This window comes from Balaenoptera acutorostrata, chromosome 13 (genome assembly GCF_949987535.1).
Source record: "Balaenoptera acutorostrata chromosome 13, mBalAcu1.1, whole genome shotgun sequence".
Lineage (NCBI taxonomy): Eukaryota > Metazoa > Chordata > Mammalia > Artiodactyla > Balaenopteridae > Balaenoptera > Balaenoptera acutorostrata.
Genome location: NC_080076.1, coordinates 53108549 through 53123552, shown reverse-complemented (window position 1 = coordinate 53123552; position 15004 = coordinate 53108549). Strand labels below are relative to the sequence as shown.

General features: G+C 50.6%; 1 protein-coding gene across 3 annotated transcripts in view; it reads left to right on the top strand.

The window, feature by feature from the left end:
* The window catches only part of CABLES1 (Cdk5 and Abl enzyme substrate 1), a 108354-nt gene extending 93735 nt beyond the window's left edge, over positions 1–14619 (top strand). For all 3 annotated transcript variants that reach the window (XM_057526399.1, XM_057526400.1, XM_007197639.2), the window contains 3 exons: positions 9583–9689; positions 10940–11147; positions 13211–14619. In XM_057526399.1, the coding sequence (XP_057382382.1) occupies positions 9583–9689; positions 10940–11147; positions 13211–13351 (456 nt within the window). In that variant the 3' untranslated portion in view covers positions 13352–14619. The remainder of the gene's footprint in view (positions 1–9582; positions 9690–10939; positions 11148–13210) is intronic.
* The last annotated feature ends 385 nt before the right edge of the window (positions 14620–15004 follow it).

Below are 15004 nucleotides of genomic sequence, written 5' to 3'. Positions count from 1 at the left end.
ACAAAATTAACGTTCTGTGAAGGGATTTCTGGATCCTTTTCCTTTCCCAGGAAGAAAGCCCTCTCGAACTGTATTGACAACAGAAAGAAAGCTGACTCACAACCTTTGTGATATCTATAGGTATCTCAGTCTCCAGAGGATGTCTCTTGGATTGATCTGTGTGATACAGTGCCCATTCTTTTATTAATATTACGATCTAAGGACTCATAGAAAAGCCCCTCCTTCCGTTTCAGCATCTCCCCAGGGTTGTGGGAATATATCTTAGAACTTAATTTTTCAGGACAGTATGAGATACTGAGCAGGAGGGAATAGAAGACAATAAAGGAGATTAGTCCAGGCTTCCGTGAGGTTGGATTCTGCTTTCCCTCCATATTTCTTTTTCACTGAAAGCTGTCTGGATGACGTGGGCACTTACTTACCTGTCTGCAGGTGGATTTATTGAGAAGCTAAAGCAGCTTGAGCCCAGGGGCCCCTCCCTTGCAAGGCTCTTTCCAGGCCCCCAGGTTTCCAGATGCCTGAAGCTTATTCAATTCGGGAGACCCTCTTTAAGAAAAGTAGTTCAGCGTTACAAAAACACCATTGCTGGGCCTCTCTGGAGAATTGAAGGGGCCCTGGAACTTCCCTGCCAGGCGCCTGCACAAACGCTGAGCAGTGGGGCTTTGAGGCCTGCCAGCTTTTGATGTAAGTGTAAAAATAAAATGCCTTATTGCATCGTGGTGGGTTTTGTTTTCTGTTTTGGGGTTTGGGTTTTGGGATTTTGGGGGGTTTTTGGTATCAGTTTTATTAGATAAAATTCACATATCATACAATTCACCTCTTTAAAGTGTACAATTCAGTGGTTTTTAGTATATTCACAAAATTGTGCAACCATTACCACAGTCAATTTCAGGACATTTTCGTCATCCTCAAAAAGAGGCCCCCATACCCTTAAGCACCCATCCATCCTCTAAGCCCTAGGCAACCACCAGTGTACTTTCTGTCTCTATAGACTTGCCTATTGTGGACATTTCATGAAGATGGAATCATATACTATACGGTCTTTTGCGTCTGGCCTCTTTCATTTAGCATAATGTTTTTGAGGTTTATCCATGTGGTAGCGTGCATCAGTATTGTGGGGTTTTTTTTAATCTTTTTTTTCTTGTAAAAATAATATGAAACGAAACTTTGCTTTACATTTCAACCAAGATGTAGCATCTGCTCCCTTTCTCTGTATTTGTCTCAGATTTTTGATGATCACTTTGCGGTTTTTAACATGACACTGCGCACACAGTTCATCAGCTCGTGCTCTGAGACCACCCTTTAAGAAGCATGCATTTAAAAGTGCATCCAAATACTATCTGGGTGTGTGTGTGACCTCAGGGCCACGTCCACCCACTGTTATCTCAGGTGGGTGGAAACACTACTCCAGAAGTTTCTGTAGTACCAGGCAAACACTCGACACATGTCTGAAACCGTGAACGTGCTTTGCACGCCTGGCCAGTCCACATGGTGGTGTAATCCTGCCGCAAAGGCAGCTTTCCCCGTGTGCCTCTCCTCGTTTTGCGAACCATCTCATTTCAGTGAGAGAACCTGAAGAGCTGCTTGCCTAAGGGAAGGGGCAGAGGTCAGACCCAGGATCCTGTGTTTGGAATCCGATGGGTAGAAATAGCAACAAATGCAGCCCCAGGCCGAGTGGTCTGTGCACTCATTCCCGTAGTTTCCTTGTGATTTACAGTCCTCTTAGGGAAAAGGAATAAACACAGAACAGCCGAAACGCCCAGCTGTGTGTGGTGAGATAGATTTCGTCAAGGGCCGTGGCTCTGCTTTCCTTAGCGAGCAGGTCACGTGTGCTTTCCGGTGCCCAACTGGGCTCGGAGACCCGTGGATGTCAGGCAAGTGCGGTGGAGGCTGGCTGTTGGCACCGGAAAGGGCTGCAGACATCACTGCCTTGTATCCTCCGTTTCACAGGCCAGGAAAGTGAGGCTCAGAGAGGCTGCACACCTGCCCCGAGCTCCCTGCTGCCTCCTGGGTTTCAGGTAGCCCTGTGGCCGGAACCTGGCTCCTCTGGAATGTTCCTGCCCCCCAGAGGCTCCTCTGACCCAGAGGGGAACGTCAGCAGAGTCGACAGCAAGCTCACATCAGTTCAGAGCTGCTCTAAGAGTCCCTAGGGAGACGTGAGCCCTGGAGGTGGGGACGAAAGGAAGGAGAGCCTTACCAGGCCCCGAGTGGAAGCACGCAACCTGTCAGCTCTGAGCCCCTCGTTCTCCTCCAGCACTGTTACTAGGGTGCACGCACCCCCAGTGCACACCTGCTGCCTCCCACCCTCTCCTGTTGCACCCCAACCCCACCCTGGGAGGCCTTCCCTTTAGGGCATCCTGGTGGTGCCCTGGGCCAGAATGGGGCCCAAGGTCAGCTCTGTGGAGGCTCCCTCCCTTCTCTCATGATGAGTCCAAGCCTTTATTTGTTTTGGTAAAAAGCAAAGGGTGTCTCGGCGCGGCGCAGTAAACTCTTCCAGCTGGAGGACTAGGTTGTGGTCTTACCGTCGTTTCCTGTTATCTCAGAAGGGACGTGTGGCATCAGCCCCCATGCTGGGCCTTTCCTAACTCTGCCTGCCTCTCTGGCGGGGCAGGCCGGGCAGGGCTCCTTTCTGAATTGCATCTCCTGGACCTTCTGCGTTTCGTTCGAATGGTCTCCTCCTCCCAGCTGACCTTCCTTCTTCTCTCTGCAGCTGTGCACACACAGCTTCCCCGCAGCCAGGCAGCTGCGAGAAAGTGCATTTAAGTGATCTCTCGCTCCACCCCACCCTGCGAATCACAGGCGCCAAGGATGGAGCTGCCCATCCCTCACGCAGCCGGGCCCAGCTGTTGGCCTCTGCTGGGGCCGCAAGGACCCCTGCACTTGGCAAATCCCGTGGCCTGGAATTTGGTGGCACTGAGCACAGTGGTCACCCGGTCTGTTACCAGACCAGCAGGGGACCACAGCCCATTTATTAGCACTTTGATTCATAGGAACGCACGCGCACTGGCAAAACCCAGGCGTTGTGCTTCTTTGTAAACCATGCAGTTAGATTGATAGGGGACCTGGAACAAAGCATGGGCCTCCCGTTTCATTCATTCTCTCTCGAGCCAGAACGAATGGGTGGCTGGGGGCCCACCGTAACCCACGCCGGCAGCTCAGCCCCCCAGTACTGCCGCCTCAGCTCACCCCCGTCACTGGAAAGAGGACGACTGTCTCTCGGGGTTGGGGAGGGAGGGAACGTGGGGAGGTCCAGCCTCTAAAGGATGTTGTAAGGCTCCCTCCAGACAGATAGGACCATGCAGAGGAGTCGTGCTATGTTCCAGAAAGTGTTTCCTAGAGGGAACCAGAGCTGAGGGCAGTGAGGACTGTCATCCCTCTGGAATCTACCTGAAGGGGTTGTCCTGGGCTCAGGGCTATTCTTCCCACTCTTGGCGCCTGGCCCGAGCAGGCCGGTCTGGAGCAGCAAGCTCCAGGTGCAGCGTGCGTGCAAGGCCCTGTCTGAGCAAGGGCCTGGGAGCAGATTGTCGCTTTGGGGGCCACCCATTCAGCCACCCTGATCACGTGCCCCGAGCAGCTGAGCACGAGCAGCCCGTACGTCTGGTGCCCTGCAGCCATCATCATAAAGCACGTGACGGAGAAGCCGGATGAAGAAATGGAGGCACAGAGAGTTTAGGCCGCCTGCGCTAGTGCCCACATGCTGAGTGGCCAAGCTGCGGTTTAAACCCAGGCATCTGGCTCCAGAGTCTGGATTCTCCCCACTGAGCTGCAGCTCAGAGAAGCAGAGATGAGAGCAAGAGTGAGCCAGAGCCATCTGGAGGTGGAGGAGGTGGGGGCAGAGGAGACGTGCTCCCTCAGACCGAGGTCAAGGCCAGAACCTGCTGCCTGGGGCAGAGCGGGGCCTCACAGGCAGGGGCGACGCTGCATCCAGCCTGGGATGGAGGGCTGAGATCAGAGTAGAGCGAGGCTGCACAGCAGCTCCATCACAAGCGACACCACTGCTGTGGGTGGAATTGTGTCCCCCAAGAAGATTGGCTCAAGTCCTAACCCCAGTATCTGAGAATGTGACCTTATTTGGCAATGGGGTGTTTGCAGATGTAAATTCGTTAAGATGAGGTCATACTGGAGCAAGGTGGGCCCTAGCCCAATAGGACTGGTGTCCTTCTAAGAAGACAGAGACACAGAGAGAAGATGGCCATGTGAACACAGACACAGAGAGAACACCGTGTGGAGGCAGGGATTGGAATGATGCATATACAAGCCAAGGACCACCTGGGACTACCAGAAGCTGGGAAGAAACAAGGGAGAGTTTCAGAGAGACCGTGGCCCTGCTGATACCTTGATCTTGGATTTCCGGCATACAGAACTGTGAGACAATAAATTTCTGTTGTTTAAGACACGAAGTCTATGGTACTTTGTTACAGCAGCCACTGGACACGGATACAACCACTTTTGTGTTCTAAGGCACTCAGACTGACATCCGAGATTTACCACCATCCTCCTGCCGTCTTGAATCTTGCAGCATTTCGTTGCCCCAGAAGCCAGCCTACCTCACCCCCCAAAATATATGTAAGCAAGTGAACTAGAATGACTATTATTGGGCACCTGCCTCAGGTCCAGGCATAGCAAGCCTTCAGCAGTCAGCATGCACAGCCTCTTTCCCCAGATGCCCTTGGATTTCCTGACACTGCCAACCCCTAGGAATGCGGGCCCGGCTGGCTTGTGTCCGTCCTGTACCTTTCCCAGTGGATCCACCCTCCCTCTGCCATACTGCCCTGGAGGACAGGGCTGCTGGCCACTTGGAGGTCAGGAAATGGGGGGCCTTGACAGAAAGATGGAAGTTTGCAGAGACCCTCTCACCCCCAAAATGTACTATATCTAGTTGAGGAAAGAGAGTCTCCAGGTGATGGCGAAATAGATCGGTAAATGGAGAATCAGGCTGCCAGCCAGCCTTCTGCCCGGCGCGGGAAGCAGTCACCAGGACACGGCCCTGTGGCTGGAAACCCCGCACAGAACGCATCACAGAGTGCCACCTCTGTACCTCCAGGTGGCAGAGCTGGGGTTCAGAGGAATTCTGCCACTTAGAACATGAACTTGAGGACTTGGCCACGTGCAGCCCTCGCTGGGGGCCGGGTGCTGAGCCAAGGGTCTCATAGCATCAGCTCACTGGCCCTCCTTCTACACCCCTCTCCAGGGTCCAGCATGGAAACAAATATAGCTATCCACTCATCCTGCTGCCAGGAAAAGTAGGTCCCAGCTCCGTATCCCAAGAGCTAGGATGAGGCTACTTGTAAAAATAAGAGTCTCTCCTGCAAGGTCTGGGCTTGGGGGTGGCCGGAGCCCTCCTTGCCCCACCTCCAGGGCTGCAAGCTGAGCTGGGTTGTTGGTGCTCACGGGGCCCTTCTAAAGCTAGGACTGGTCAGGAAGTGGCGTGGGAGGACCCCAGTGCTGCGGTGAACTGATGACATCAGTGCCTTTAGGGGAGGCAGAGCTCTGCCCTATCCCACATCCCCCCGGTAAGGTCCCGTTACAATAGCAGTAAATGCCATCAGTGAAAACAGTGTATGCATCACTTATGGTTCAGTTATGAAGCACAGCATCCACTCGAGCTAGTTTAAGAAGAAAGGCATTTTCTTCCAGGGTACTAAACAGCTTATAGAGTCACTGGGGAGGCTGACGGAACAGCCTAAGTTGGGGTTTCAGGAATGATCCCAAAACCATACTGCAGAACCAGGTCACTAGGGGAATCTGCACTGGCTGTCAGCTCTGGATGTGACAGTACTGCCACCTCCATGGTCAGGAAGCTGCCACTGCTACTGGATCCAGACCTATGCTGCCCTACTGTGGTCTACACCCGCAAAATGGAAAGTGGGACTCTAGGGCTCCTGCAGCTATTCTTCTCGGTAGCAGAAACAGCAGAAGCCCAGCCTCTGCTTCAGCTCTGCTTTCTGACACCAGCGCATGGGATAGGAAGAACTGTAATTGTATTTGGAATCCTAGCTGCAAAGGAGTCGGGGAGTACGTCAAGGCATCCCAGAAGGGGGTTGGATATCCAAGCCATAGTGTATAGTGAAGGTGAATCACTGGGGTTTAGAGAAGATGATCCTGCAGAAGTGGCATTGCAGCCTCGGCAAGGAGGGTCTGATTCGCATAAAAATCACCTGGGCAAGATCACGGTGCGGAGAGCAGGGCGCCACCCTCAGACACTGACTCAGTGGGACTGAGGTGGAACTTGTTTGCTGCTGTCTCCCTGTTGTCCTCTTGATAAAATTCTTCAGTGTCCTTTACGTACATCGTGTTCTCTGTTTGATCTTTGAGATAAACCTCTGAAGCAGCCCGTCAGGTGTTCTTACCTTGTGCAGGGAAGAGGAAGGTGAGACTCAGCTCAGGGAGGTTAAGCCACTTTTTGCAGGTTAGGCCTGACTCGCTGGAGATGGACCCGCCAACCACCGTCCCCAACCCTTTCCACCTGCCAGCCTCTTGGAGCTACTCCCTGCTGCTACTAACCCGTGCTCTTTCAGTCTGATTAAGAGCAGGAAACCAGTGTGCCCTACCTCAGTGGGGGCAAGCCCCATCACCTCTCTGACCCTCTGTTTCCTCCTCTGTAAGGTGAGGTGGCTGGAAGGCACTCTTTTGACAGTGGGAGCCTTCTTTCAAGAGAAGCGTTGCGTGTATCTACGTTTAAGACAGAAAATAGCAGGGCTGCTGCGGTTGCCACAGGGAGGGATCCAGACACCTCCCACACAACCCCACCTCCTCCAGCCCCTGGCATATCCTTGCTGGGGGCTCACCCAGCTTTGGCCCCCAGCAAAAGCTGGCAACTCTTTGCTTGAACCTGCTCACATCATTGCAAACCTCGCGACGGTCGTCTGCAGAGGAAGAGCAGGAGGGGCTGTCTCTGGGAGGTCAGGATGTGGGGAGGGGTGGGAGAAAGGGGGAGGGGGTACTGGGTATTTAGGAAACAGAAAACTTGGCTGATTGGCTGATGGGCCCAGCTTGAGGTAAGTGTGTTAGATGGGGTCCCCCGTTTTGCTGCCTGTTTCCTAAATGAAAAATCTTACATCCTGTTCAGCCTAGAGGAGACGTTTGTTTGGGATGACAGGCACGGCTTGGAGAGCTGCCACAGGGAAGGCGTCCACTCTCCTGGACTTTGGTAGTAAGTGGCTTCCATAAAATGTGTGCACCCCGCTCCCATTGCCCAGCAGAGCAGCACTGCCCATGCGTGTGTGCGCGCACGTGTCCACACGTGCTCCACGGCTGCTTGCTACTTCCCGGCTCCTCACCGGCACGTTGCCGGGACACATGGCAGCTACCAGATGGGTGTGTCCTGGGTCAGCTGAGGGACAGCCTTCCTGATTGGGCTGGAAAGACCACAGCTCCAAGGCGGAAGTCGTGGCATTGCACCCACCGAGTCCACTTCCACCCGGAAGTGGAAAAGCTCTGAACAAGCTTGGTGGAATCGTGTGCGTTAATTGGACTGTGGTTTGCCTTTCTTGGCCAGAGAAGCAAAGAAGGTGCCGCCGAGATCAGTGTGAATTTGGACGTGCAGGCTGTTTGCCTGCTCTTGGTTATAAAAGTGACACCAGAGACATTCCATGTGCCTGTTCTGAAACCGTGTCCAACCAAACATCTTCTGAATGGGGGTGTTCACAGAAAGCCACCAACTTTTGTTAGAGCTGCTGAGGAGACCTTGGACGTGTCTTCTGGAAAGGCTGGCAGTAGCTGTCCACGGGAACTGGCCTTCTCATCACAGTGTGTGGTTTCTTCTTTCTCTGGCTTTGCCTGACAAAGGTTACCGCCCGTAACCAGCCAGGAGTGGCATCACACGTTGTTGCAGCCCTTGGAAAGTATGTTCCTGAGGAGGTGGGGTAAGATTACTTTGCTGAGATCCAGCCAGACTGAGTTTTGTTTTTTTTTTAATTGGAGTATAGTTGATTTACAACGTTGTATTAGTGTCAGGTGTACAGCAAAGTGAATCAGTTATGTATATACATATATCCACTCTTTTTTTTATTTTCCCGTGTAGGCCATTACAGAGTATTGAGTAGAGTTCCCTGTGCTATACAGTAGGTCCTTATTAGTTATCTATTTTATATATACAGTAGTGTGTATATGTCAATCCCAATCTCCCAATTTATCCCTCCCCACCAGACTGAGTTTTAATTCAGAGTTAATAGTGTAAGGCACAGAGAAGCAAGGGAGATCAGGGTACGCAGAGAGAGCTCGAAGGAGCCGGTCTTTCAGGATGGATGGAATTAGGAAGGGGAAGGGGAGGAGGAGGAACTCAGGGTTCACGGGACTGTTAATAATAGCTAACATTTATATACCTACAATGGAAAATTATCCAGCCTTAGAAAGGGAGGGAATTCTAAAACGTGCTACAACATGGATAAACCTTGAGGACATCATGCGCGGTGAAATAAGCCAGACACAGAAGGACAAATACTGTGTGATTCCACTTCTATGAGGAGTAGTCAAATTCAGAGAGACAGAAAGTAGAATGGTGGTTTCCAGGAGGAGCTGGGGGGAGAGAATGGGGAGTTAGCGTTTAATCGGGACAGAGTTTCAGATTTGCAAGATGTCAACAGTTCTAGAGGTGGATGGTGGTAATGGTTGTACAGTATGGTGAATGTACTTAATGCCACTGAACTGCACACTTAAAAACGGTAAAAATGGACTTCCCTGGTGGCGCAGTGGTTAAGAATCCACCTGCCAATGCAGGGGACATGGGTTCGAGCCCTGGTCCAGGAAGATCCCACATGCCGCAGAGCAGCTAAGCCCATGCGCCACAACTCCTGAGCCTGTGCTCTAGAGCCCGCAAGCCACGACTACTGAAGCCCGCACGCCTACAGCCTGTGCTCTACAACGAGAGAAGCCACCGCAATGAGAAGCCCACGCACCGCAACGAAGAGTAACCCCCGTTCGCCACAACTAGAGAAAGCCCATGCGCAGCAACAAAGACCCAACACAGCCAAAAATAAATTAATTAATTAATTTTTTTTAAAAAAAAGGTAAAAATGGTCAATTTTATGTCATGGGTATTTTCCCACAATTAAAAAAATAAAAAACCAGTAGCTAACATTTATTGAGCACTTGCTGTATACCAAGCACTGCACAGAGCACTTCTGACGTAGTTCTCCAAATAGCCGTATGAGGTAGGCGCCGTTGCTGTTTGCCTTTTACAGATGTGGAATCTGAGGTTGGGGGTCATTAAATAAATACACCTCTCACAGCCAGATGACTTATGATGGTCATGAGGATTGTACCCAGATCTGCGAGGGTCCAGATGTCACACTCTGTGAACAACAGGCTGAAACACAGGCACTAAGAGAGTCTCCCTTTTCTGCCAGGCACAGACTCCTGACGATTTCTAAGTGTTGTCCTGCTGATGGACGGGGTTTGGTTTCCATCCACCTGCAGAGGCCCTGCCCGTCAGACTCCTGCATCCAACAGAGCCCTTGAGGTGGCCCTCATCTGAGTTCCCTGTTGCTGGTGGTGCAGGGTGTTAGAAGTTGGCTCTAACTTGCACTTGATTATACCCATGACCAGTATTTTAAGGAGTGACCCGTGTCGCCCCATCTGTTTCAGACCACGGTGATCGACTACGTGAAGCCCTCGGATCTCAAGAAGGACATGAATGAGACCTTCAAGGAGAAGTTTCCTCACATTAAGTTAACACTCAGCAAAATAAGGAGGTACGTGGGGATGAACGCCCACCTAAACTTTCCCCCAGACCCCTCTCCCAGCACGCAATGAGCTCATGCTTTGTACCGTGGGTCTTCTGTTGTTCTGGGGAAGTGAAACATGGTCACGTTCAGCTAAAAGAGTCTCCTCCGGTGCTGGCTGACCGGTGCCCAGATGTGAGCGAGCCAAGGCAGGCAGGACAGAGGCGGAGCCCTTGACACAAGCTGACAAGGATCTGGAGTGAGGTTCCTTATGAAAGAATTATTTCATACTATCTGTGGCTTACAGTTCAGTAAGATTTATGTTATGGAAAACTGAGAATAAGAAACGTTCGGTTCCCTGCGTTCTCAAATGCAGGCAAAACAGAACAGAGTTGGTATCAGAGGGTTTGAGATAACTCTTTACCCACAACTGTCTGTCCAGAGGTGAGAGCCAAGCCCTGTATGTAAGCAGTCAGCAAAACGGCCAAAGCAAAATCAGGCCCAAATTTCCCCTGCAACTGATTGGATCGACCTTGTGGTGACCCACATCTTCCGGCCCAGTAATCGAGAGGACTGGCCCTGCTGGGCTGGAGAGAAGCTGACTTGTGTTGTGTCTGTGTGCCAGGACAGCAAGATTTCAGGGCGTGTGTGTGTGTGTGTGTGTGTGTGTGTGTGTGTGTAGTAATGGAGGCTAGGCTATACACAAACATAGTGTTGGAACACGTGCCAGCATTCATACATTTATGTATCCCAATCCTGTTTTGATTCTGGCACGTTCCTAGCCAAAGAGGTGAGAAAAATTAAGTATTCATATTTTGTCTGGGCAGCTTTCCTAAGTAAGCTGGTTCCTGCACTCTTAGTCTAACCCCTCTTCGGCCATAGGTAGTGGCCATAAGCGATCTTCGGCAGAGCTGATACCAAAGTACCTAATTTATCCGAGTAACTGTCTCTCTGGAATGACCTTAGTTTCCCTCTGTCACTGTGGGCGGCTCTACTCCTAGTTTCCGGACCCTCAGCTATCCACCTGGGCTCAACATGGTCCCATCTGGACGTGGTCTGTACAGCTTGACCAACAGAGAAGGGTTCGAAGTCCCAGCGACTTAAGTCTGTTGGCCACATATAACGTAACTTTCTCACTCATAGGGATTTAATCCTATTCCACGCCGCCCTTCTGGAAATGAAAGAGAAAATGCTTTCAAGACAGGGTAGTCTTTTTCTTTGGGATCACCCGAAACTCCAAGTTCTGATAAGACTCTTCCCTCCCTCCCGTCTTTTTCTAGCCTGAAGCGAGAGATGCGGAAGCTTGCCCAGGAGGACTGTGGCCTCGAGGAGCCCACGGTGGCCATGGCCTTTGTCTACTTTGAGAAGCTCGCCCTCAAGGGAAAGCTAAACAAACACAACCGGAAGCTTTGTGCCGGGGCGTGCGTGCTCTTAGCAGCCAAAATTGGAAGCGACCTCAAAAAACATGAAGTCAAGCATTTAATTGACGTAAGTGGGCTGAGTTCTGATTGGCTGGTTGGGAGTGGGGGTGGGGCATGCACTCCAGGCCAGCGTTGGTCTCTCAGAAGAGCCTGGTTGGTGACCCAGCCTGGGAGGCTTCTGAGCCTTAGTACCAGCTAAGGGACCAGGGCTGTGAGGTCGGCCCTTCTGCATCAGATGTCAGACCCCGCATCTCGGGCTGTCTTAGAACAGAGGGATAGGCCACTTTGATGAGACTGAAGATCCCCAGTATTGGGTCTGGCCATAAAATACACTTTTAGGCACCATGAGGGTGAGCTTATTCTCCAAGCCACAGAAGCCACTGTAATAGCCAGGGGTCTTGCGGGTGGTGTGACCTGCAGAACATCCATCAGACACACCTTGGCTCCCTGTGGCCTCGGCTGCTTACTTTTTTGGGGAAGGGCATGGGCTTGACTGAGTGGTATCTCCTTCCTTTTAAAATAGAGCCCCTTGGGGTTCCCTGGTTGTCCAGTGGTTAAGACTCTATGTTCCCAATGCAGGGGGCCCAAGTTCAATCCCTGGTCAGGGAACCAGATCACACATGTGGCAACTAAAGACCCAGTGTAGTCAAATTAATTAATTAATTAATTAATTAATTAATTTTAAAAATAAAAAATAAAGTAGAGCCCCTTTAAAGCAAGGAAACACTGATCTTCTTGGACAGATACGAGAATGCCTGTTTTTAAAATTCAGTGTATTCTGGGAATTCCCTGGCGGTCCAGTGGTTAGGACTCCACGCTTTCACTGCCAAGGGCCTGGGCTCAATCCCTGGTTGGGAGAACTAAGATCCCACAAGCTGCGCGGCGCAACCAAAAAAAAAATCAGTGTATTCATAGAAAATTTGAGGTACAATAAAGCCAACAGATCAGGAGATTGATCAGAATTTCCTACCTTTTGAAGGCTGAATAATGTTCCACTGCATGTATACACCACATTGTGTTTATCCATTCATCCATCTATGGAAGAAATGGTACAGAATTATCTAATTTGTGTAGTAAACACTTTTAGGACCATGGAGGTGATGTTTGGATACCAAATCTGAGCTGAGAATCAATAGGTTTACATAGATAATAGCTGAACTAATGAATCTTTACAAGTGTGCTGTTACACACATTTCATAGTTGAGAAATATATCATCCAGCAATGCTGATAGTACCAATGCAGAATATAAGGGTAACGATCTGACAGGCCGTTTGCAGTAGCAATTAACTGAACGCAAGATCCTGACCCAGTTATAATCTGAAAGTAGTCGCCTACTACTCTGGTGTTGAGATTCTTTTTTTTTAATTAAGCCAAAAGCTAAGTTTAAGTCAAAGCGGAATGTACTCTAGCTAAAATGAGGCCTTCCCTACCCACCCTCACCCTGATTGTTCTCCATTCCTACTCCGGCAGCAGCTGGACCGAGAGGCAGTGCAGGAGGGGAGCCCCTGGGCGTGGGCTCAGCCCAGTCAGATACACACAAGCCATGTAATGCTCTGAAAGTGAGGCAGCCTCACCAGGACTTGGTCTTCGAGCGTAAAATGAAAGGACCAAACTACACATAACCTGCCCCCCCAATCCTAAACCTCCCACGTGGATATTGTTGTTATAGATGATTTGCTATGGTTTTAGTCTTACCTCTAAGCTTGAATAACCTAGTTGTGACAGGTACAGTTTGAGTCTCAGCTGAGTCTGAATCTCAGCATTTCAATTTGCTGCCCATGTCACCTTAGACAAATTCTTAACCTCTTGACCCTGTTTACCCATCTGTAAAATAGAGATAAACGTAACACTGACCGTGTGAGATTATCAAGAGATGTAATGAAGTCACGGGATGTATCTCAGGCTCCCGGCAGACTGTGGGTCCTCAGGGAGGTACGAGTCCTTTTCCATCAGGACTGAGAGCAGGAAACACAGCTGATGCCTCCGTTTCTTCCTCCACAGTCTTGCCCATAACGGGTTTCTCTGTAAACACTCTCTGGCTGATGGATACAGAGGTTACACGTGGAGAAAACCTAGGATTTTTATTTCAAAGCTAAAAGGCTTTTGGTTTCCTTTATTTCTGTTGCCAGAAACTGGAAGAGAAGTTCCGGCTGAATAGACGAGAACTGATTGCCTTTGAGTTCCCGGTGTTGGTGGCCTTGGAATTTGCCCTTCATCTGCCGGAGCACGAAGTCATGCCCCACTACAGACGCCTGGTCCAGAGCTCCTAGCACAGGCCTCCTAGGAGGGCAGGGGACCACTTCCCCTGAGCTCGCGGGGGCAGCGTGTACTACTGGAAATGCAAAAATAGAACTCAACACAGCAAACTTTTCTTCTCTCGACATGTTTTTGTGTAGAAGCAGTACCAGAAACTTTTCAGGGAGTCTTCCGTCTGGCCAGCCGAGATGGACTATGAACCGTTTACTGCTCAGCCAGGAAGGGGAGACCCATGTAGAAGATGGCTCTCCCAGCTCTCCACTCACCAGATTTCCTAGCTGGCCTCACCCAGACTTCCTCGCGACCACAGGCAGACCTGGCAGGCGTGGTCCAGGGCCTTCTCTCCAGCCCTGTTCCTACTCGGAGTGCAAAGTTCTAGAGCAGATTGGGGAAGAGAATTTGCAGAAGTTGGGAGAAAGCTTCTAAAAGATACCCTCAGTGTGTCAAAAGAGCGTGCCAATCTATTTTTGTATCCGCTGTTGGAAGTGCACTTTCCTCTGGAGCGGTTGGCTGAGTGTGAGAGTGTGTGTGTCTGAGAGATGCCGCATCAGCCCTCCACCCGCAAAGCCAGCCCCACCCTCCGCAGAGCAGACCTCAGCCTGGGGTCAGGAGCCAGGCTGACCCTCGGCAATTGTTTCTAGATAATCTCTGGATAGCAGTCACTCTCTCCGTACCAGGTGGACACCTTCTGCCCTTAGAAAATGACATTGTTTCTGTTACTGCTCCTAGCACCAATGGGACAAAGAAGACAAGCTCTCACTCGGATGGGCTGCGTGGAAAGGTGTGGCACGTGACGTTCTATACCTTTCCGCCATCACGTCCTGCGTGTACACGAACCTTCGCACTTTCCCCACTGTGGAGATGGTGGGGCTGGGATCCGTGGTGTGTATTCCTGTGCTCTATGTTAGAGTGCATCACAGGCACATTTATTGTGCTATCTATCTATCTACCTATCTATACAAAGTGTTTTATAAAATCCAAAATAGGGGTAAGACGCATGATTGGTGTTTTGAGGCTTTTGACAGCTGGGACCAACTGCACCTGGAGCTGAGGCTGAGTCAATCGAAGAGGCAGCAGCTCTTAGTATCACCACGTCCCCAGGGCTGTTAGTGCAGAGTTTTCGTTGTTACTTGTACCGATTCACTGGGACAACCTGTATCGAGGCACCTCATCACTCTGTCACCTCGTAGCTGCAGGAGAGAGGTGCCCGCTGTGGTTCACCGGACGGAAGGAAGCCTGTGGCCCTGTAAAAAGAGAATTAAAATATTTTATTGTTTCTATATCCATGTATGTGTATGTGTAGACGCGTAAGTTGCACCAGTCACCCTCGCCCTGCATTACAGTTCATCTGCCACCATCCCCGCCTCGATTTCACACACAGATTCGGAGCTTTGCAATCACCCCAGAGAAGGGGCGACGGGGTACCCGGCTTTAGTCAGCAGAGCTTGAAAGAATCTGACAGTCACAGGTTGGAGGAATTCAAGGAGTGGCCAGGGGGAGAGCAAACAGGACCCAGAGTAACAGAGTCTAGTCATAAATATTTTGCTAACAAATTTCCTTAGCTGGGTTCAGTTGTGAGATGATTTTGTTGAGAGGTATGATGAACGTGATCTCTTGGGCTTGATAGATTAATTACTATTTCTGGGGCACCTACTGTTTGTGAGGCA